The sequence below is a fragment of the Chiloscyllium punctatum genome, chromosome 3 (genome assembly GCF_047496795.1).
Source record: "Chiloscyllium punctatum isolate Juve2018m chromosome 3, sChiPun1.3, whole genome shotgun sequence".
NCBI classification, from domain to species: domain Eukaryota; kingdom Metazoa; phylum Chordata; class Chondrichthyes; order Orectolobiformes; family Hemiscylliidae; genus Chiloscyllium; species Chiloscyllium punctatum.
The window spans coordinates 116,500,221-116,522,895 of NC_092741.1; the positions used below are offsets into that span (position 1 = coordinate 116,500,221).

Below are 22,675 nucleotides of genomic sequence, written 5' to 3' on the forward strand. Positions count from 1 at the left end.
ACAGGCTAGGGGCTGTTTTCCCTTGAGCGTCGGAGGCTGAAGGGTAACCTTATAGAGGTTTACAAAATTATGAGGGGCGTGGATAGGACAAATAGGCAAAGCCTCTTCCTTGGGGTCAGGAAGTCCAGAACTAGAGGGCATAGGTTTAGGGGGAGAGGGGAAAGATATAAAAGAGACCTACGGGGCAACTTTTCTTGAGCTGCCAGAGGAAGTGGTGGAGGCTGGTACAATTGCAACATTTAAGAGGCATTTGGATGAGTATATTAATAGGAAGGGTTTGGAGGGATATGGGCCAGGTGCTGGCAGTGGGACTAGATTGGGTTGGGATGTCTGGTCGGCTGGACGGTTTGGACCGAAGGGTCTGTTTCCATGCTGTACATCTCTATGACTCTAAGTCGAAGGTGTGCCTCAAGGTTTGGGATTCACTAGGCCAGAAGACCTTACTTTGTCATTTACCTGAAACATTTATAATGTTACAACCATTCTCCAATCCAAGTAACACTCATTAACTATTAGTTTCATTTTGTTATTGCTGTATTTCTCTCCTGACACCTGAACCTTTACAAGAAAATTTCTGTGCCTTATTAAACAATTCTTAAAACTCAATACACATCATTTCAACTAAACTGCAAATTCAAATAAATGTTCTGAGTTAACAGATAACTACCAAACTTTGGTTCTGTTCCAAACTTATTTTCTTACCTCAACCACCCTCTCCAGGAGGGGTTCTAGCCAGTGTTCATTGCATTCGCAATGGCTGTCAAGAAATGTAAGGATGTTTGCTTGTGCTGCATCAGCTCCCCTGACACGTGAACGCATTAGCCCTACACAGTTTAAGAAAGATCACGGTTACGTTTCTTTTGAAGATAAATTTAAACACAAACAGCAAAATATTTCCCTTGACTAACCTTCCCGTCTGTTATTTCGAAGAATTCGGACCTTCTCAATCTTTGATAACAAAGTGCCATCTTCAGCTGCAAGTGGAAGTTAAATTATTTTTGTAAAAAAAAAATTGATGAGACTGAGCTACAGAGAGGTAAAGCAATTCCTACTTACGGTTGTCACTGTAATCATCAACCAAAATTATTTCTTTGATCAGGTGTGGTGGACTTTTTCTAAGCACACTGTTCAAAAAGAAAAATCACAATTATTGAAAATTGACAATAATTTGAAAATAAATGTAAAAACGATAATGAACTATTTTCAATGGTAATTACTGCTGATATATTAGAGTGTGGAATTTGTGAAAGATCCTAATTCAGTTTGTTGCCTTCAATTTATAGGATTTGATTTTTAGTGGCAACTTGACACATGGAGACAGTTTGTGAAGAAGGAAAGCTCAGAGGAATCTTTCAGTGTAAAATAGTTTTTACTGCATTTATTATTATAAAAAAACACTGCATAGTGAAAGAAGAACGGAAACAGGACTTTTCAGTTCCTTGAGCTCATCTATCATTCAGTTAGGTTACAGTAGATCTCGGTATCAACCCCTCCTCCTCAGCTTGGTTTTGTAACCTTAATACATTTACCAATGTAATGACACCCATACAAACCAATGATATTTAAAAAAAGATGTCTGAATTCCAGTGACCAACTGAAAAGATCACAATAGTTTAGATTTAAATGCTTTTGTGCAATAAAAATATTAGAAACACACTAACACTATTTTTGAAGACACTTTAAACTGCAGAAAAGACCACCATGTGATTTTCAGCATGATCAATAATCCCATCTCATGTTATACTTTATTCCTTAAGTGGGTACTTTAATCTCTGGGAACTAGACCAATTAATCTCTGGTCCTAATCGCCTGTTTCCTTTTATATTTTCTAGTCTGGTAACTTCTGATCCCCAAATTAACTTTCATGATGAAGGTTACTCTAGAGAATCCTCCCTCTAGCCAAAGTTAATCTTGCAGATTTATTTAAATTCTCACTCTCTTCAATTTTACTGTGTTTTGCATGGTGAATATTAAAGACAGCTTTTACTGTTTCAGGGACAGGGCTGGCTGTCTCTGTTTCTCTGATGTCTCTCAGATTCTTGCAAATTAACCGGCAGGGTTTATAGAGAGTTTTAAGAAATTTATAATCCAATATTATATAGAAACAGAAAATAGGTATAGGTCATTTGGGCCTTCGAATCTACTCTGCCATTTAATATGATCACGGTTGATCATCCAATTCAGTACTCGTTTTCTGCTTTTTCCCCTTACCCTTTGATCCCTTTAGCACCAAGAACTATACCTCTTTTTAAAACATTCAATGTTTGGCCTCAGCCGCTTCCTGTTGTAGAGAATTCCATGGGCTCACCACACTCTGGGTGAAGGAACTTCTCCTCATCCCAATCTTGAATGGCCTACCCCATATCTTTAAGTTGTGACCCATAAAATGGCTTTCTTTAGAGTTTTCATTGCTAAGACCCATCCTCATTGCATTGTGAATTACATTGTCTTATATGTAGATGGAATACCTGAATAGCTGGACCTAAGTCCAATCTATCTTGGGATAAAATTAGGTTTATAGCTTAGCTGTTCATAAACATGACAATCTGAACATTTCCTTATGAGATTTGGACACTAGCAGCCTACCCATAATTATCACTGATGCTCTTGCTACTGTCTGTAGGTGTGAATATCCTGCACCCTCTTCTCAGTAAAAAGATTGAGCCCTCTTTAAAAACTTAGCCAATCAAACTTGAGTTGAACAGAATTCAGAGTAGGCTACACCACTAGCTTCTGTCCTCCATTCCACGCCAAATTGAAGAGAGATATTTCCAAAACATAATACTGTAAAATTTGTATCTGTAACATTTAATGAAAAAATAAGGGAAAGTAGATTTTCTTCTTTTGATTCATAGAATAGGAACACTGCTGTCAAGGTCAGCATTTATTGCCCATCACTAATTTCCCTTGACAAGTCATTGGTGAGCTGCCTTCTTAAACAGTTGCTGACCACGTTGTGCAGGTACAACTCCAGTTAGGTGCTGTTTGGGAATTCTGGGAATATTTAAAAGGACCACAAATGTGTCATGTGTTAGTGATTTCTGATCAGCTGAGGAGAGGCAGATATAAAGTAGAGAGTGAGTCAAGGCTGTTCTGGGGATTATCCTGACCCCATAAATGGAACAAAGGGAGTCTGGTCACCAGATATAGAAAAACCATTTGCAGGGGAGTAGGTATTAAGCATCCAGACATTGTCAAGGCAAAACAGCAAGAGCAAGGCTGTCAATTACATAAATGTTGCAGCCAGCAATGGAAACATGACAGATTTTGACAAAGAGGGACCAAACTAATTATAGGAAAATGGGAAATCTTAGTAGCAGTGGAGGAAAACAGGCTGGAAGACAACAGAGGCCTTACCTTTAACATAGGATTTACCAGTGCAGATGCTCCCTGTGGTTGACTGAAAACCCAGTGCCACAGGAGACTGCAACTCTGCAGGTATTTAGTCACAGACATCTGTGGCACCACTGGAGAAGAGCTGACATCCTGCCACACTAGTGACATGACCTGCCAAAAGCCATCATAGTCAGTGAAGCATCACTTTTGGCTTCTTCTAAGGTTTAACCATGAATGCTTATTGAATTTAGCAAGAAACTGCACGCCACTGCATTTTGCAGATCATGGATGCTCTCTTTGCCTGACTGTAACAATACATTCACTTCATGATAGGTATGGCCTCTTAGTGACAAAAGGCCCTGAGTTTTGCCATCTGCATGAGACTCCATGGGAAGGGAATTATTGACTGCAACTAAATAAAGGCCACTAAAGGACCTTTCAAACCTATCCAGTGGAAGTGCTTTGACTCCTTCAACATTCAAATGGTGTGTGATCATAGTAGATTCCAGCCAGTGTGCCCTTGCTTCCCTAGTTGTTGCCACTACTCCTTCATCCATTGCTTCAGATCTTCAATCCACCCCTATGGATGGACTGCAAGGGACAAGGAATCCTATTAGAGCCCCAGAGAGAGGCAATAAAACCAATGCCACCTGCTCAGTAGGACAACTATTGAGCAGGTCATCAGGATTTTGAAGATGTAATCACTATCAGATGGCAGCCACCAGTATCCGCCTGCTATGAACTTGAATACAGAATCACAGAATTATTAGAACACCGGAGGCTGCCATTTGACATGCTATGTCTTGCTGGCTCTCTGCGACAGCAACTCACCTAGTCCTACTTACCTACAATTTCTCTACAGTCCTGTAGATATTTTCCCCAGATAATTATCATATTATCTTTTGAAAAGCCACAATTGAATATGTCTCTACCACAATCTCAGGCAGTACATTCTACATTCTAAACATCAGTTGCCAATGGAAACAGGTTCTCCACATCTCTGCAGTTCAGATACTGCATCATTTTTAGGGCTGTTGTGACACTGTGATAGTGGAACTACTTTTGGACCAGGAACCGAGGATTCAAGTTTCACCTGCTTTTGGGCTGTGGGGGCTCTTGTGGTGCAATGGTAGTGTCCCTACTTCTAAGCCAGAAGACCTGGGATCAAGTGCACATGTTCCAGAGGTGTGCGCAATACCTCTGAAGAGGTTGATTAGAAAATCCCTCTTCTCTCATAATTTCCTTTGGCTCAAGGCTCTTCTGGCATTTGATTGATCCACCTACATGCCAGGAAAGATGATTTCAAGTCCCAACTGCTCCAGAAGTGTAGAATAACAGTTCTGAACAACTTGATTAGAAAAAATCTTGTATGGTTTTGAGAAAGTCCACAAATCTCCTCTCAATCTTTTCTTGTCCACGTAACTGAGTTGCTTTAATTCTCTTATGGGCCATGAGTGTCACTGGCTAGCCAGCATTTTTTGCCCTTCCTTAGCTGCACTTGAGAATGTAGCGGTGAGCTGCCTTCTTGAACTACTGTAGATAGGCTCAATGCCATTGTGAAGGGAATTCCAGAATTTTGATCCAGCAACAGTGAAGGAACGACTATATATTTCTTAGTCAGGATGGCGAGTGGCTTGGAGAAGGAACTTGCAGGTGTTGGTGTTCCCAACGTCCTTCAATCAGCTTCCTCAGCCCCAGAGCCACTCTTGTGAACTTTTTCTGTATCGTCTCTAGTGCCTTCATATCCTTCATGAAGTTAATCTCCAGAATTGGACACATTCAACCAGCTGAGGCTAAACCAATACTTCAAAAAAGGTATAGCATAACTCTGTATTTTATCACCCAATTTATAAAACCGAGGGTCTCAAGTACTTTATTAACCTTTATTATGTTCATTGTGAAAGTCTGTGACATGCCCTCCACCAAAATGTGTGCACTGAGGCTGAGAGGGGTCTGGAAATAGAACAGCTTTCCTGGGAGAAGTCAGAACAATTGGTAAGAAAGTGGGAAGGTAAGGTGGAGGGAGGCAAGATTGATCAGAGTGGCCTCCTTCTGCCTGTCCTCTGGGATAAGTATTTCCCTGATCTCCCTCACAACCTCCAGCATTAGACCTAGGTTGAAGACAATGAAGCAAAAGGCAACAATGCCCGAGGTGTGTTGGGCCTTTGACTATCTTGTGACATCTTGCTTCCCTCTAGTGCTGTGGAAGGTTTTGGTATGATCAGCAAATGTCCCCCTTCGAACAAACAGCAGTTATAGCGATGGCTTCTAGATTCTCGAAACAAGTCCCATGGTTCATGAGACCCAGCTCTGTTCCAACCAGTACGAATTCTAAGTGAGCAGGAAACCCAATTAAGCTTCCTCTAGTGAAAATCTTAATTTTATTCCGTTTCCCACTGGTTTCTGACCCCAAAACAAATCCAGCTCTTGTTTCCTGGTTTCTTGGCAAAATTTCAGCCTAGATTTTTTTTTCCAAATTTGTTCAATTAATTGCATTTAAATTCCGCAATTGCTATTAGTGTAATTTGAACTCTTGCCTCTGCAACATTAGACCAGGCTTTTGGATTAGTAGTACTGTAAGGTTGCCATATTGCTCCAATTCTTGTTTGCAACTAACTGTAAAGCTCTTCCAAAGAACCTGCAAACACACAGTAAGTCAATCCACCTGTCTTGTACGATTCTATGATATGCAAGTAATTATCGAAAGACTGTAGTTGAACAAGTAGACGTCAGCACTGTACAGCAACAACCAATCACACGTCATGCTGCAACGGAATCCAGTTCATTTTTATATTCGCACAGTGAATATTTTCCCAGAACTAAGTGAACTCAGTCAAGTTCCTATGATGCATTAAAAAAGCCAGAATGAAGACAATTCTTGCAAGCCTCAATCAATCTTTAACAATGTTTACATTGAAATAGCGGCTTTTAAGCTAGGACCCCAAGAGGATTGTGACAGGGGCTCAAAATTACAAAGTGCTGTTCATTTATCACCAGATACAGAACAAATTACACATAGTCCCTACTTAAAGTGGCTCTGTTTTATGTTAGTTTCTTTCAACATTGTTCAGCTAATGGGGCCTGTGTTCCTGCTTAAAGTCACAAGATTTGCTTTTAAAGTATTTTGTGCTGGCCTGCTTCAGGCTGCATGGCACAGTCAGCAACATTTGGAGCTGCCTACACCACTCCCTAATCCACTCTATTGCTCCCCTACATACAAGACACAAAGAATTTAGAAGAATACCTGGTGCCTGACACATCATCCTACCCATGACTCTAAACGAAATGAATCAGGTCACAGAAATATAGAGTGCACACTCTGCTGATCAGAACATGCTCCTCTAAATCCCAAATACTTTGATAAAGGTAGGTAACTCTTGATGATTTAGAGTCACCCAAGACAGAGATATTACAGTAGTATTTTAAAGTGCAGTCTACCAGATTAGATGATACAGGCTCACATTAAACCCAGCTACATATCACCCCTATGCTCACCAACCTACACTGGTTTCTGGTTCACTAATGTCGGATTTAAAATTCTCATCCTGTTTAAAAATCTTCCAAGCCTTCAGCTCCTCTAACCTTTTGAAGTCTCTGTGCTTCTCTAATTTTGTCTTCTTGTGATATCTGGGTAACTTGATTGCAGAGGTTAATAGGTAATAACTACTCCAAACACCCCCATTAATTTGAACCCTAGTTTTCTAACAAAACACATCTTGGATTTCACTTGTACCACCACAGGTAGCTGCCTTCAGCCACTCAGCCCTAAGCATCAATTTTCATCTAAAACTTTTACACCACTCCACTGAATTCTCTTCCTCAAGACACTCCTTAACACATTTTTCTTACACAAGTTTTGGTCAACTGTGAGAAAATTAACAATCACCTGGAAAATGTGTATTAATTTAGATAACTCAATGATTTGTTAATGATAAATTCTGTTAAACTATTGCAATTTAGTTTCTCAATGGGATTAAAGTAAGTTTAATGAAATATTTGATGTGGTGTATATGGAATTCAAAAATGTATTTGGTAAGCGTTACTTAAGTGTTCAGAAAAATTGATGCTCATGCAGAAGAAGTAAACCATGGATATGAATTTGGGTGAATTATTGGAAACAAAGTAATAGCAAATAGTCATTTTTCAGACTGCAGGGCATCACATGGTGCGATCCCTTGGGATCAGTATTAAAATCATGGTTTTATTGGACTCACAGATGCAAAGAACAATTTCAAAACATAGGAAAGCTAGCAGAATGGGGTACATGTAGTAGATAACATTTAATGGAGCAAAGTGTAAACTGACACATTTGGTAGGAAGAACAGAAAAGCAATATAAAAGTAAATTATACAATTGCAGAGTGTGTACAGGAATAGAAATATTGGAGGAATGGGACAGTAAGTATAAGTGCACTAATCAATTAAGGTGGCAGGATAGGTTGAGAAAGTAGTTTTTAAAGCATACATAAACCTGAAATTTGTAAGTAAATGTATGGATTACAAAAAAGCAAGAACCTTTATAAAACTATGGTTTGCCCTCAATTGGAGTACTGCGCCAATTTTAGCACTACATTTAGGGAGGTTGCAAATACACTGGAGAGGGTGCTGAAGATTTACAAAGATGATTCTAAGGATGTGAGACTGCAATTATGCGAATAGACTAACAAAGATAAAGCTTTCATTAGAGCTGAGAAAATTGAGAGTAGATTTCATAGAGGTGTTCAAAATCATTCAGGATTGACAAAATAGAAAGGGAGAACTTTTCTTCCCCATTAGAAGATGAATTTAGTACCAGCAGAAGATATCAATTTAATGTGAATGGCAAAAGAGCCAGAGGCAACATGAGGGCAATATTTTTCATTCAGTGAGTATTTGGAATTTGCGATGCACTGACTGAGAATATAGTACCGGCAGATTAAATTGTGGCTTTGAAATGGCAATTAGATACTTATCTGAGGAGAAAAGATTTACAGAGTTATCAGAAAACACAGATAAATGGTACTCGCTAAATTGCTTTTGCAATCAGCCAGTCAGGAAATGTTGTGCTGATCCTACTGTGCAGTAAAACACTCTACGATTTTATAATAACACCAAACATGGTTTAACATCAAATTCTGGCTGAAAATAGTGCTGTGAAGAACCTTGGGAGTGTTTACTATTTTAAGGGAGCTGTATAAACGTGAGTTCTGTGAAAAATATAAAGTAATTGAGTATAGCTTTTTGCAACTGCTTTTACCTGACAATGGTACGAAGCAATGCTGATCTTGCTTCATTGTGAAAGGTGATAACCACGCTGGTTGCTATTAAGTCAGTGTTCCACTGCTTCCGCCTGCACCTGTCAGTAAAAACACAGCCAATTTAGCACATGATACATCTTCCTTCAAGTTCAATTAGCAAATTAATAATTTTTTTTTTAAAAAGTTCAGTCTGAAACATTACAACAGTACAAGGTTCATCAATTAATCCTACAATAATAAAAGATGGCCAATGTTTAAGCCAGAATGATGTCAGAAAAAGTACCAGCAAGTGATAGACTGATGGGATAGGATAAAAATTTCCCCCTTCATTCCAGAGACTTGGAAGAACACTTAAAATCACTATGGAAGACTAAAATCATTGATCTACAAGGAATGTGGAATAGTGTTCTGAAATCACTTAAAGTTACTCCTATACAATGTTTTACTGTTTATGAAATGTTGACACATGCATTTAGTACACAAACTTGTCATTTTCTGGTTGCGATCAAGTGTGAAGCCCACTGCTGGGTGACATCTGAATGACATTGGTGGAAGCTTTTTTTAAATAAAAGGAGTGATGATGGCAGATTTGAAAGGCAACAGGGAAGCTGAGGAGAGGGAACCATTTATAACAGCAGCCGACACATGTGCCACAAGGGTAAACTGCAGGATTAGTAATTTAGTGAAAGTAATGGCAGTCTAGAAGTAATGGAATTGAATATCACAGATAACGATTAGCTTGGAAAGGATGCAATGGTTCTTGCAGCACAGTGGTTAGGTCCCTACATCTGAGCCAGGGGATCAGGGTTCAAGTCCCACATCTCTAAACAGATTGATTAGAAAACATCTGGAAAGTGTGTGAAGTGAGAGAGAAGACAAACTGGAACAGAAAATGCAAATTTGATAGAAAACATAGCATTCTCACTAAGTGACTATTGCGAAGAAACTCTGATCCTCAAATGAAAATACAATCTTCGACTGCCTCTTAGGCTCTTTAGCCTTCCATTTGAGCAGTCACTTTTGTTAGGAGAGGAACACACACATTGAGAGAAAATATAATACATCAGAAATTGTGTTGCTAGGAGTTATTTTTTGCTACTATTGGTGGCATTGCGAGCATTGTTGGCAAGACCAGCAGTTGTTATCCACCCCTCGCTCTTCTCTGAGAAGGTGGTGGTGATCCAACTTCTTGACTGCTGCAGTGTATGTTGTTTAGGTATAACTGTAGTAGGAAGAGAGTTCTGAGTTTTTTGCCCAGCAACACAAGTTAGTTCCAAGTTAGGATGATATGTGACTTCAAGGGGAACTTGAAAGTGATGATGTTCCCATGCACCTGCTACCTTTGTTCTTCAGAGCACTAGAAGTCATAGCTTTGGAAGGTATTTATGAAGGAGGCTTGCTGAGTTTCTGCCTTGCATCTTCTAGATGGTACATAATGTTGCCAAGGTGCACTTGGGGTTGAGGAAAGTGGATGGGATGTGAGCTGCCTTACCTGGATGATGTCGAGCTTGAATGTTTTAGAACCACTCACATCCAGGTAAGTGGAGATTGTCTATCATTCTGATTTATTCCTTGTAGATGGTGACAGGCCTTGAGGAATCTGGGGGTTAAGTTACCCACTGAAGAATTCCCAACCCCTGACAAACCCTGTAGCAACAATTTGAATATGGCTGGTCCATCTCAGTCTCGCACAAAATTAATGTTAATGCTAGGGTTTGAGCAATGGTAACATCACTGAAACTCAAGGGGAGATGGTTAGATGCTCTCTTGTTGGAAATTATCCTTATACAACATTTTTATGGCCAATTATTATGTTCCACTTACGAGTCCAAACCAGAATGCTGTCCTGCTCTTGCTGCATGCAAGCACAGTCAGCTTCCGTATCCCAGAAGCTACAGACACAGAAGATTGTGGAATTAGCAAACATTCCCTCTTCTGATGTATGATAGAGGGAAGATCAGTGAAGTAGATGAAGATAGCAATTCTTGGATACTACCCTGAGAAAGACCTACAGCAATTGTGATGATACTACAGAGGAACCTCGATTATCCGAATATTAGATTATCTGAAGAAGATCTCAAGGTCCTGATAGAAACATTACATCAAAGAGGTGTTTCCAACACTGCTCGCACCTTTTGTTTACAATGATCAAAAATGAACTCGGCTTACTAAAATGCTGCCGAGAACATTGATGGGAGCCCAGGCACTGTCTCCAAATGACTGACCACCTGCTCTCTCTACACACACTAACCCCTGGAGTTCTACACAGGGGTGTTCCCTAAATCCCCCACCCCACCCGCCTTCCCCAGACAATCTCTCCAACATTGCCCTGAGGACAAAGGTGGAACTTGCCAAAAAGTTGCAGTAAAAAGTTGTGTGTGTGGCTGCGTGTGCATGCGCTCACTATTTTGAGATTCACCCCCCCTAAAAGGCAGCAGCAGTTCAGCTATGCCATAGGGGACAGACTGGTTGGGGCGGACAGGTTTGGGGGGCGGGGGGAGCTCACACACACTGTGCTGCTGCCTAGTCTCCTGAATGAGGAGCAGACTTAGCAAGTGCTCGCTGTGTGAATCCCATTGAATTGATTGGAGGGGGTTGGGGGAGGTACAGCAATACTGCAGGTCCCTTTACACACAAGTGTGTGTCTGCTCAGAAACAAGCCCAGAGAGAGAGAGGGAGCAAGGCAGGCAGAGCGAGGAAAAAGGAAACTTCAGAAAACTCTGAGCCGCAGAGGAGAGGCAGTGAATCAATTAACCAAATATTAATTATCTGAACGAAATAGCGTCCGTCCATCTCGTTTGGTTAATTGAGGTTCCTCTGTATAGCTTTAAGAGGTGTATTTGTCCTTTTTTTTTGAGAGGTTTTAACCAGTCCAATAGAATCCAATAAAGTAAATAGCTTGTGAGGGCTTTGGCATTTTTTTTTAAAGTTGGAACAACAGAAGCCAGGAAAAAAAAACACACACAGTTTTCACTTGATATTTCTCCTCCTGGACTGAAGAATTGTATGTGAGCCAATCTATTTTACTGAATTTCCCTTTGTGTTTATCAAATGTCACAATATTGGAACAGTTGCCATTTAGTAGTTAAATAGTCTATTATTGAGTTAAGTTATTCCAATTTCTTCTTTCTTTTGTTGTATTTTAACTATAATGTATGAATGAAATGTGCTGAACTTCAAGATTGGTAGACTGACCAATTAAATTGCATCCTAAATGGTATGTTTGGCCTTTGCCTTTAAAATAAGAAGAAGTCAGGGTATTGGCTATCTTCTTGTTCTACTTTTTGTAGGCATTGCCTTATTCAGTTTTTACATTTGTGTAAATGTGATTATTTTTGTCTTTGTATAAAGTTTTTGTAAGTAGTAGTATTAACACGTATATATTTGTCTATAATTATGGTTTGTTGGTATGTGGTATCTATTTTTTTCAGTATTAGAATGTAATGGGAAATCTATGTGGTGTCTATTATGATTATTGTTAAATCACAACGCTCATTGTCACAGTGGGTTTCAGAAGCAAGTAAATGTGCAAGTACTAGTTAATAAAGATTCTGCCTATAACAGAAAGAGATGTCTAGTGACAAATAGAGGAAAGTCTCAGTGGGTGGATAGAGGAAGCTTGAATTACAAAAGTAGGAACAATTTTCAACTCTGAATGTTTGGAGAATTTTGTCTGTTACACTCCCAACTGAATTAGGCTTCCAGCTCTCAAATTTTGTTTATTTATTGTGTCAGTTTCACAATCTCAGGCATCCCAACGCACCAATTAAATATTTGTGAAGCTCAGTCACTACTGTAACATGGGAGCTGTAACAACTGACCTGCACATTGTAAGTATCAGCAATGTGACGATGATCAAATATTCTACTTTAATGATCTTAAATGAGGGATAAATATGGGCCAGGCCACTAGTAGAATAGTCTGCTCTTCTTTCTATTTGCTTGAGAAAGCAGGTGGAGCTTCAGTTGAAAGATAGCATCCCTTAATGTAGCATTTCCTTGATATTGTACTGCAGTGTCACCCTAGACATTTGCTCAAGTCAGTAGAGTAACACACAAACTTAAGATCTAAACAGTTTTATAAAAAGAGGACCTTAAGACTTTTCTACTTACTGATCATGCCTGGTGTCTGGAATATTCCTATCCATTCGAAGTTTGTCACTTTCCAGCTGATTAAACTTATTCCGTGCATATGGATCCTGTCCATTCTTTACTAAAGTAACCTCAATGTAAGCTTCCTGATCAAAGTCTTGCCACCTTACTTTCCCTGTAGTTCAATCAAAAACATGCAGTTAAAACATAGTCATGTGCTCCTAATCCTTTGAGAGAGAGGTGCAACATAAGATTACACTGCTGTCTTTAAAGATCATTTTGTCAGTTTAATTAAATTTCAATAGCAACTAATTATAAAAAGGGCAGTATATGACGAAATCCTTAGTTAGTATTGTTTTCAGTATGCAAATTACTTCACAACTTCTGTGTCTCTCTTAAAACTTTCCAAATGGGCTCATGGTACAAAGGCATCTTCAATGAAGTATCTGCCACAGAAAGTAACCTGAACCCATAAAACTAAATAGGACTGTGTAAAATCAGATATATATTGTGTCAGTTGAGTATGTTTTATCAAACATACTGACTGTCGTAACTAAGCTTACCAGCAATGTCTGAGATTCTTCCCAGACCTACTTTTATAAGCACCAGATATCAGTATAAAAGCCAATCACATGCTGTATCCAATATCAAGCAGACAAACAGTATACAGCAGCCAACAAGTGGAAATAAATTTACAGATTGTTTTTCATGGTCTTGTACATTAAGGTCTGTAGCAGTGTGCCTGATTGGACTTTAACCTTTTGATTCATTTGTTCATTAGCCAATCATTTGATTAGTACATTGTGTAAGCATTTTTTCCATTGTTGAATACCTCCTTAATTACTGAAGTACAGTAGACATTTGCTAAACAAGCAGAAAAATGATGCACATTTGTATATGAAATATGTTTTTGACTGAAATTTATTGTTACTGTAGCCATATCTGTGACTAGCTAGTGACCTCTACTGAATACCACGTTGGAGTAATTTTTCTAAACTGACACATATTCTTCTCTCTCTTACCATGGAATCCGAACGCATAGAAGGAAGCACCTCTGTACATTCTTTCTTTGTCAGCTAGTTTCACTTTACCACTCTTTCTACCTAGCCCTGAAAATGTTCCCTTTTTAAGTATTAATCATTTTTTTTCAAACTTGAGTTCAATTTGGCAGAGTCCACTTGCCAACTAATCAGCAGTCTCCTTTCCAATAAATGTTGACTTCCTTTAACTTTGGTAATTCTTGCAAATTTACTTGATGAAAAGATTTGACAATTTTTATTCAGGAATACACATGTTCTGTACAACCAAATGCTTATTTGATATTGAGTGCTTGAATGTTAAACAATTGTTTAATTGTTGTTAAGACAAATTTCAATGCAATCTGGAAAAATGTTGTGAAATAATTAAATATACTGTCACTTATAATTAAAATCATTTACATTGGTGCAGAATTGAAGCATTGGGAAGTTCCATAAGAAATACTATTAGTTGAATCAGAACTGTGAGAAATGACTGAAACCTTGGGGATGGACATAAAGCAAGTACTCTTCAGAGAAGTTATTAGAATTGGGGTTTGGGGGCATACATGCATGAGTATGATGCACATCAGTAGTGAGAAGATTTCAAACATGAGGCACACAGAATACAAAATAAATACAAATTTGCTGGGAACTGTAGCATAATCAGTACAATACCAAGGCTCTGGAAGGTAGATGGGAAGAAAATGTTACCACTGCAAGGTGGATGATAACTGGAAGGCTTGGATTAAGGTAAAATTAAATGAAAGAGAGGAAGTAAGAACTGTTTTAAGTCAATCGGTTACAATGAACTGAAATGCACTATTTGAAAGGTATTGCAACTAACCCACTCTCATTATTAGAGTGCAGGGAGCATGAAAGTTTTGCGTTGTTTGCAGATTTGTGTCACCTATGCACACATCTGTTAGTTATACTCACTACCAACCAATGAACAACAAGCAGCAGCAAATTGTCTGGGAAGGCACTCAGCCAGTAAGGAGACAGCAGTTGCGCTCTTTGATATGGCTCAATATCAGGACTGAAAAGATCAATGACAAGAGTATACTCATACCTAACCTTTCCCACATTCCTCTTGCCCCTTGACCCACAAACTTACAAGCTGAAGATCTCAGTCTCCAACTCGCTGCAACCTTAAATTTGTGAATTTCTCATTTCATATATCCAAGAACCTCAGTCTGGGCAGGAAATAGTGCAACAGCAAAATGTAACTGATAAAACATTGTCATATAATCTCACGCTTGCAGCCATCAGACCGGATAGACAGACAGTCTGCCTACCTTAAAGAATATGAACAGCGTTCAATAGTCAATCCCTTAGCTTCCACCATAGCACAAGAAACTTTACATCACCCAAGAATGCTCCAGTGGACTGGGTTTAGGCTGAGACAGTGTCAGTTTTCAGGGATGGAAGCTCTTAAAGCTGCGTATTGTCACAAAAAGCTGTTCCTTGGCTCAAGGATACTCATCCTTGATTTTTTTTCAGAGGGGTAATAAAGCAGGCCAGGCTCCAATCAGACTGGTTTGGTACAGATATGAAAAAAGATTCTGAGAAGCCTTTTGTGTATATATAAACAAAAATGGTCATGTTTTAGAAGTGACCTGTAGAATGAAAGGGGAGTGGTCAGCTCTCCAGCTGAGCAGTTTAGCTCAGTCCAGAAGTGATTGGGAGTTCAACAGTGAGCTGTATGGAACCTCTCTCTTCTGCCCTTCTAACTTCAACTTGTCAGCATCTGACCCTTTTTGTACCGTGTTTTAAAGGTGATTTGCTTATTAGGGCTGTTGTGTATATTCGGAACAGCATACTTAAATCTAGTTTGGATAGACCAAATTCTGTAGGGGTTCTTTGTATTTCATCGTGTAATTTTGTGAATAAATATTTTTGTCTGTTTTAAACCTGGTGGTCAACCTCGCAAACTTAATCCAGGTAATTTTCATTGTACACTTATCGAAACAAATTGCAAAGTTATGGTCTGGGCTGCCTGCTTAAGAATGTTTTGAGTGGTCTGGCCTAGTCCATAAGAGATTGGGGGCTCTTTGCGGGATTTTAAACAGAGAGTGGTAGGTGCTAGTGTCTTTATTTCTGGTGTTAGTTTGGTTGGGTAGACAAAGCTTGGGATAAACTTCAGTCGCCAGAAGTTTTCTGGATGTGGATGCGGTGACTTTGGAAGTTTTGCAGAAAGCGAATAGACCAAGTTAAAAAGTTAGCAGAGAAGCTGAAATCGGAACTGCCTACTTCTGTGAAGAAAGGAGAGATAATTACATCAGTAGCTCAGCATTTGAACTTGCTGGAGAAACCATCAGAATCTATAGAGATGACAAGAATTCAATTGCAAATGAAGCAGCTTGAGTTAGAGGCGAGAGATAAGGAAAGGGCAGCATAAATTAAATAGTTTCAGTTACGACTAAAAGCTGAAGAGAGGGAAAAGACAGAGCAGCAGAACAGAGAGAAAAAGAGAGAGATTTTGAACTTCAAAAACTGACACTTGAAAAGGAATGTCAGCTTAAAAGGCTGGAGATAAAGGCTTAGGGTAGGCTTAGTAAGGAAGAGAGTGAAGAGAAGCAAGCCCCTGGTAGTCAGAAGCCCAGTGAGAAATTGTAAATATATTCAAGCGAGATCCAAGATGGCGGCGACCCAGTAGGTCTGAGTCTGCAGTGTTCTGCCTAAGACTCAGGCAAAGTGGGGCACCCACCTTCACCTCACCCTTTAAATCATTCAGGATAGCTTTTGTCCAGCACTCTTAGTCATTTTACACCAAACTTTAACAGGTTGGTGCTTTTAAAAAAATGACTAAGGGCAAAAACTCCCGCAGCTCGCAACAGGCAGTAACCCCTCCCCACCCCCTCCCGCAGCAGCAGCGGGTCGTCCACAGCCACCTCGGGACTTAGCTGTGGAGGCGAGCCTGATCTCAGAGATCGTCAAACTCCAGGAGAAGATTGACATGAACATTGAGGAGGCCCGGTCCAGGTGGGAGTTGATTTCAGTCATGCTGCAGAAGCATGACCAAGAGACCAAAAAACTCGAGCAGCGCGTTGGAGAGGCGGAGCAATGGGCTCGGAGGCTGCTGTTGAGTCATCCATGAGTCAGGACTGGGCTCTGGAGCAGCGAGTCCGGACCCTGGAGGAGGACATCGATGACGTAGAGAACCGAGGTCATCGGAAAAATATTCGGTTGCTGGGCCTTCCTGAACGGGAGGAGGAAGGCCAGCTTGTGGATTTCTTGAAGCAATGGCTCCCATAATTATTGAAGTTGGAGTTGGAGTTGGAGCTGGGCTGGGTGCGGGTGGAGCAGGCCCACTGGGTTGCTGTGTGTAGGGCCCGCCCAGTTCTAGTCCGACTTCAATGTTATAAGGAAAATCAAATGCTCGTAGAGGCCTCCAGAGTCCTGGAGAATGATCCCCAGGCCATGATGTACAAGGGCTCCAAGATAATATTATTTCAGGACTTCTCTCCAGTCGTGGTCCACAAAAGGAGGGCATTCAACAAGGCAAAGAAGCGTTTGAGACACGTAAATATTCAATACCCAATACAATATCCAGCAACGCTGCGCTTCCGCCATGGAGAATCCGCATATAACTTTGGATCACCGGAGAAAGTAAAAGAATTCTTGGACTCTCTCAAAAAGACTGCGGGACTTGAACTGTATTGATAATGACTTTATTTTGCCCACTCTTTGTTTACCCATCTTTTCCTGGGGGTGGTGGAGGGGCTTGTTCTTTACTCTTCCTTTGGTCTCCTTTTTATAGCTTGTGCAGTTTATCTGATTTGTGGTGGAGATTTTTTCTAGAGTGGGGTTTTCTTTTTTTTCTTCTTATTTAATTGCCTAATACTCGCTGGCATTGTAATTTTGTAATCTTATATATTTCTATTTTGTATTGTTTTTATTAAACAATGGTGTGGGGGGAGGGGTGGGTCACTCACTTTTAACTCCTGTTTTATAAGACACTTGAATTTATTTACTCCATTTTGTAGTGCCTGGGCTGAGGGCAGGGCCCTAACTGGGAGAGGCTATGGTGGGGTTATTGATAGGTAGCAATGCCCCCTGGGAGCAAGGGGGAAAAGACTCCTTTCAAATATGTTTTGTGTTATTTTTACTTCGGAGTAGTTCTTAATTGTGTTGATTTAAATGTTTTAAGAGTTTTTTTTAAATATGTGAATTTTCTATGGTCTTTATTCAATGTCTTTTGGGTGGGGTTCTTCCTTCTGGGAGGTCTCGGGCCTGCCTGATTATGGCTAGCCATTCGCTTAGGCGGTGCATCTGGAATGTCAAGGGGAGCCATTCGCCAATCAAAAGGAAAAAGATATTATCAAGTCTTAAAAAAGAAAGGGTTGATGTAGCTCTCTTACAGGAGACACATCTACTTGATAAGGAACACTCAAAGCTACAACAGGATGGGTTCTTTTCATCTTTCAGCTCAAAAAGTAGGGGAGTAGCCATTCTTATTTGGAAGAATCTTCCTTTCCAAATGTTAAGCCAGATAAAAGATGAGTCTGGATGGTATATATTCATCAAAGCCCTAATATACGAACACGAATATGGGATCTTGATTCTTTATTGTCCCCGGCACACCCTTTTAAATTTGTAACGGAAGCATTCTCTAAGTTAATGGCTTTTGGGGTCTGCCGTACAATTACAGGGGGAGATTTTAACTATATTATTAACCCAGAGATGGATAGGATACCTAGGAGCACTGCGGGTATATCTCTGAGATCTAGGCAACTGGTGGATCCGAACAAGGAGCTAGGACTAGATGATGTGTGGAGGTGTCTTCATCCCCAGGGTAGAGACTTTACTTTCTATTCTAACCCACACAAGTGCCATATCAGAATTGGTATGTTTTTGCCCCCTCAAACCTTTTGAATTCAATACTGTCTTGTACAATAGGTAATATAACTATTTCTGATCATGCGGCAGTATATATGGAAGTCAAAACTAGGGATGATAGGATAGACCCCGACATTGGCGTATAGATCCTTTCTTATTGAAGGATAGCAAATTTATAAAATATTTTTCGCAGGAATTCAAAACCTTCTGGGATATTAACTCAGGTACGGCTAGTAACCCTTTGATGACGTGGGTGACCACGAAGGCATATGTGCGAGGCTTGGTCATCTCATATTCTGCAACCCGGAAAAGACAAAAGGGAGAGCAACAGCGCCTACTTGAGGCTCGCCTGAAGGCAGCTGAAATTGCGTATGTTGATAGGCCCTCCATTACTAAGCTACAGAGGGTTAAAGCCCTTAGGGCAGCCTTGAATACCGCACTTACCCAAACAGCAAAGAGGGAAATATTATTCTCAAAGCAGAGATTATTTGAATATGGTGTCAAGCCTGGCAGATATCCAGAGTACCTTGTCAGAAAGAAAAAGGCTCCCTAAGCCATTACGTCCATTAGAGAAAGTGCTGGTACCTTGACTTGTTATCATAAAAAGATCAATACAGCCTTCAGAAAAGTTCTATTTTGAATTGTATAAGTCGCAAGACTGTGAGGATAGAACTGGGAAGATGGAGTCTTTCTTTAAAAATTTGGCCCTTCCGGGCCTAACCTCGGAGCAGGTCAGGGGGTATCTTGAATACCCTCTTGACAACCCAGGAAGTACCAGGCGCGGTTAGGCAGCTTCAGCGTGGCAAAGTGCCTGGGCCATCGGATTCCAGGTTGAGTTCTATAAAGAATTCATAGGTGAACTGGCCAGGCCACTCATAAATATGTACAATTACTCACACAGTCAGGGCTGCCTCCCGCCTTCATTGAGAGAAGCAAATATTTCTCTTATTCTTCAGAAGGGAAAGACCCCAGAAGATTGCTCTTCATATAGACACATATCCTTGTTAAAATATGGATTTTAAAATTCTTTCAAAAATGTTAGCATTAAGACTGGAGAGGGTTTTACCATTCATTATAAAAAGAGGATCAGACGGGGTTTATAAAGGGTCACAGTTCAACTAATAACATTAGAAGGGTCTTAAATATGATACAAGCCTGCCAACAGGGAACAATATTGGGTTTAGTTGTCTCCCTAGATGCAGAGAAGGCATTTGAGATCGGGTAGAATGTCGATATCTTTTTGATGTGCTGGAAAGGTTCAGTGTTGGAGAGGTCTTTACTAAATGGGCTTCAGTATTATATAATGATCCCAAAGCACTGGTGATCACCAACGGTTTAAGTTTGGATAGCTTTAGCGTTGGCAGGGGCTATAGCCAGGGATGTCCCCTCTCTCCATTGTTATTTATGCTAGTGATTAAACTACTGGCAGAAGCTATACGAATTGACCCTAATATAACGGCTCAGAGGGTTGGATCGGGCAAGCATAAAATTACTCTCTATGCGGATGATGTCCTCCTTTTCTTAAGTGATCCTTTGACACCCACGCCCCACTTAATTCAAGTGGTAAATTTATTCGGTATGTTCTCAGGTTACAAAATCAATTTTATGAAATCGGAGGCCATGCCGTTGGGAGGCCTTGCCAGTATATCCAATTTACCGGACAGATCTTGCTTTCCCTTTCGGTGATCACTAGAAGGTTTTCTGTACTTCGCTATTTTTATCACTCCAGTGTTTGGTCAGCGATATAAAGCCAATTACGTACACTTATTAGAGACAATAAGGCAGGACCTTTAACACTGGGAAGATGTCCCAATATCCAGGCTAGGCAGAGTAGCCTTAGTTAAGATAAATATCCTACCTCATCGTCTATATCCTATGAGAATGCTCCCCTTGATGCTGCCAAGACAGGCGTTGAGTAAGCTCTATGGCTGGCTCGACTCCTTTATTTGGAATCATAGACAGCCCCTTGTCAAATTAGAAAAGCTGCAGCTCCCACAAGCAAGGGGAGCACTGGACTTTCCAGATTTCAGGAGGTACCAATTGAGCTTCTTATTACCTTATGTAGCTGACTGATTGTGGGTCACAAGCGACCCAATCTGGTTAGATATTGAAACCTCCCAAGCAAAATGTACCCTCATGAATCTATTATTTATGGACAAGATGAGAGTTATTACGGACTATTGTAAAAACCCTATTGTACTAAATACAATTATAGCCTGGAGGATAATGCGACAAGATGAGGGGAACCTGCAAGAAACCTCCCCTTATACCCCCATAATGGGAGCATCAGGAATTCAGCCAGGGCTGACGGATGCTACATTTAAAAATTGGGAGTCCAGAGGTATTTCCTGCTTGGGAGACCTGTTCGATGGGGGGATTATGATGTCCTTTAAGCAGCACCAGACAATTGGACTGCCTAACAAGGACCGCTTTCGGTATTTTCAAATATGAGACTTTACACAAAAGAAGATCACACAGATAGTCAATCCTTACAAATCGGATAGGGAAAGGAGTGTGCCTATATAAAAAAAAGTATGTTCAAGCATTGCCTAAATTTGATGAAAAGGATGTGGAAGCCTTTTTCATCTTATTTGAAAAGGTGGCTAAACGAATGCAGTGGCCAGTGGCAATGTGGGTTTTGTTGATCCAAACAAAACTTGTAGGAAGAGCTAGTGAGGTATTCGCATAACTATCAGAGGAGGTATCTGGGGAGTATGAGGAGGAGAAAAAAAGCCATTTTAAGTGCATATGAGCTTGTACCAGAAGCCAACAGATGATATTTCAGGAATCTAATGAGGAACCCTGGTCAAACCTACATTGAGTTTGAAAGGATCAAACAGAGTAATTTCGATAGATGGATAAGAGTTTTAAAAATCGTGCAAACTTATGATACCCTTACAGCGGTAATTACTTTGGAGGAATTCAAACATTCACTGCTTGAAGTAGTGTGAACTCATGTGGAAGAGCAGAGTGTTAAAACGTCAAGGTTAGCAGCTGAGTGGCTGATGATTATGGGTTGCTCCATAACTCATGGTTTGGCTTCCAGAATCTATTTCAGTCCATCAGTCCATGAGGGATAGAAATTGGGTCAAAAGAGAAATCCTCACGTGGAAAGGGAAAGGTAGATCTCAGTGACTAACCTAAGTTTAATTCTCCCCGGGGTAAAAAAGAAACCCTTGAGGGGGACAAAGAAGTTAAAAAGCTTCGATGTTTTCACTGTAATCAAGCGGGCCACACGAAACCACAGTGTTGGTGGGCTAGGAGAAAGGCAGATGTAGGAAATCCAGACAAGCATGGAAGTTTTCTTGGACTAGTAACAAAAAGCGCAAGGGAAGTTAAACAAATGCCTCACAATGTACAAGACGATCAGAGGTTGATTAAGGAGGCAGTGCCAGATCTGCTTAAAAAATATACATGCAAGGATAAAGTTTATTCACATAGGCTAGAAGTAATAGGTAAGGAGATTACAATATTAAAGGACACAGGATCCTCTCAGTCTGTAATGCTGAAGGATGAGGATGTATTACTACTGAGGGACTTTTGCCAGAAAAGGTACTGGTAACAGGAATTCATGGTGAGACAAGAAGTGCTCAGTTACGTAAAGTGAAGCTAGAGAGTCCAGAGAAGAGTGAAGAATTTGCAGTAGGACTATTGGACAAACTCTTAGCTCCAGGAATACAATTTGTCCTTGCAAATGATAGAGCTGATTCACCGGTAAGTGTGCTGCCTATTCTAATTGAAAAGCCAGTGGAGACGGAGGCAACTGAAAACATGGAGAATGTTCATCTAGAAATGTTCCCTGATTGTGTGATCACAAGATCACAGAGGCACAAGCTGATGCAGGAGGGAATCAAAAGGCACAAATAAGGAAGCTGACCTCGTGTTATCCGAGACTTTTTTTGATCAGGTAAGTGGCACTGAGAAACAGCAAATAGGTAAACAAGCAAGTATCTTTAGCTCTGCTAAGCTGATTGAATTACATCAAAAAGATGAGAACTTAAAACAATTATATCAAAAGGCTATCACAGAGAAGGAAAGTGAATGTATTCCTGTGTTATACATACAAATGATGTCTTAGTGAGGAAATGGAGACCATCACACATTCAAGCAGATGTAAAACAGGCAGAGATTCATCAAATTGTTTTGTCAGTAGG

The 22,675-nt window shown here is 40.2% G+C and overlaps 1 protein-coding gene across 2 annotated transcripts in view; it reads right to left on the minus strand.

The window, feature by feature from the left end:
• Positions 1 to 22,675, minus strand: part of galnt2 (UDP-N-acetyl-alpha-D-galactosamine:polypeptide N-acetylgalactosaminyltransferase 2) — a 109,861-nt gene that overhangs the window by 52,637 nt on the left and 34,549 nt on the right. For both annotated transcript variants that reach the window (XM_072558883.1, XM_072558892.1), the window contains 5 exons: positions 12,685 to 12,838; positions 8,572 to 8,670; positions 1,057 to 1,124; positions 909 to 974; positions 703 to 824 (listed from right to left, as the gene is read on the minus strand). In XM_072558883.1, the coding sequence (XP_072414984.1) occupies positions 703 to 824; positions 909 to 974; positions 1,057 to 1,124; positions 8,572 to 8,670; positions 12,685 to 12,838 (509 nt within the window). The remainder of the gene's footprint in view (positions 1 to 702; positions 825 to 908; positions 975 to 1,056; positions 1,125 to 8,571; positions 8,671 to 12,684; positions 12,839 to 22,675) is intronic.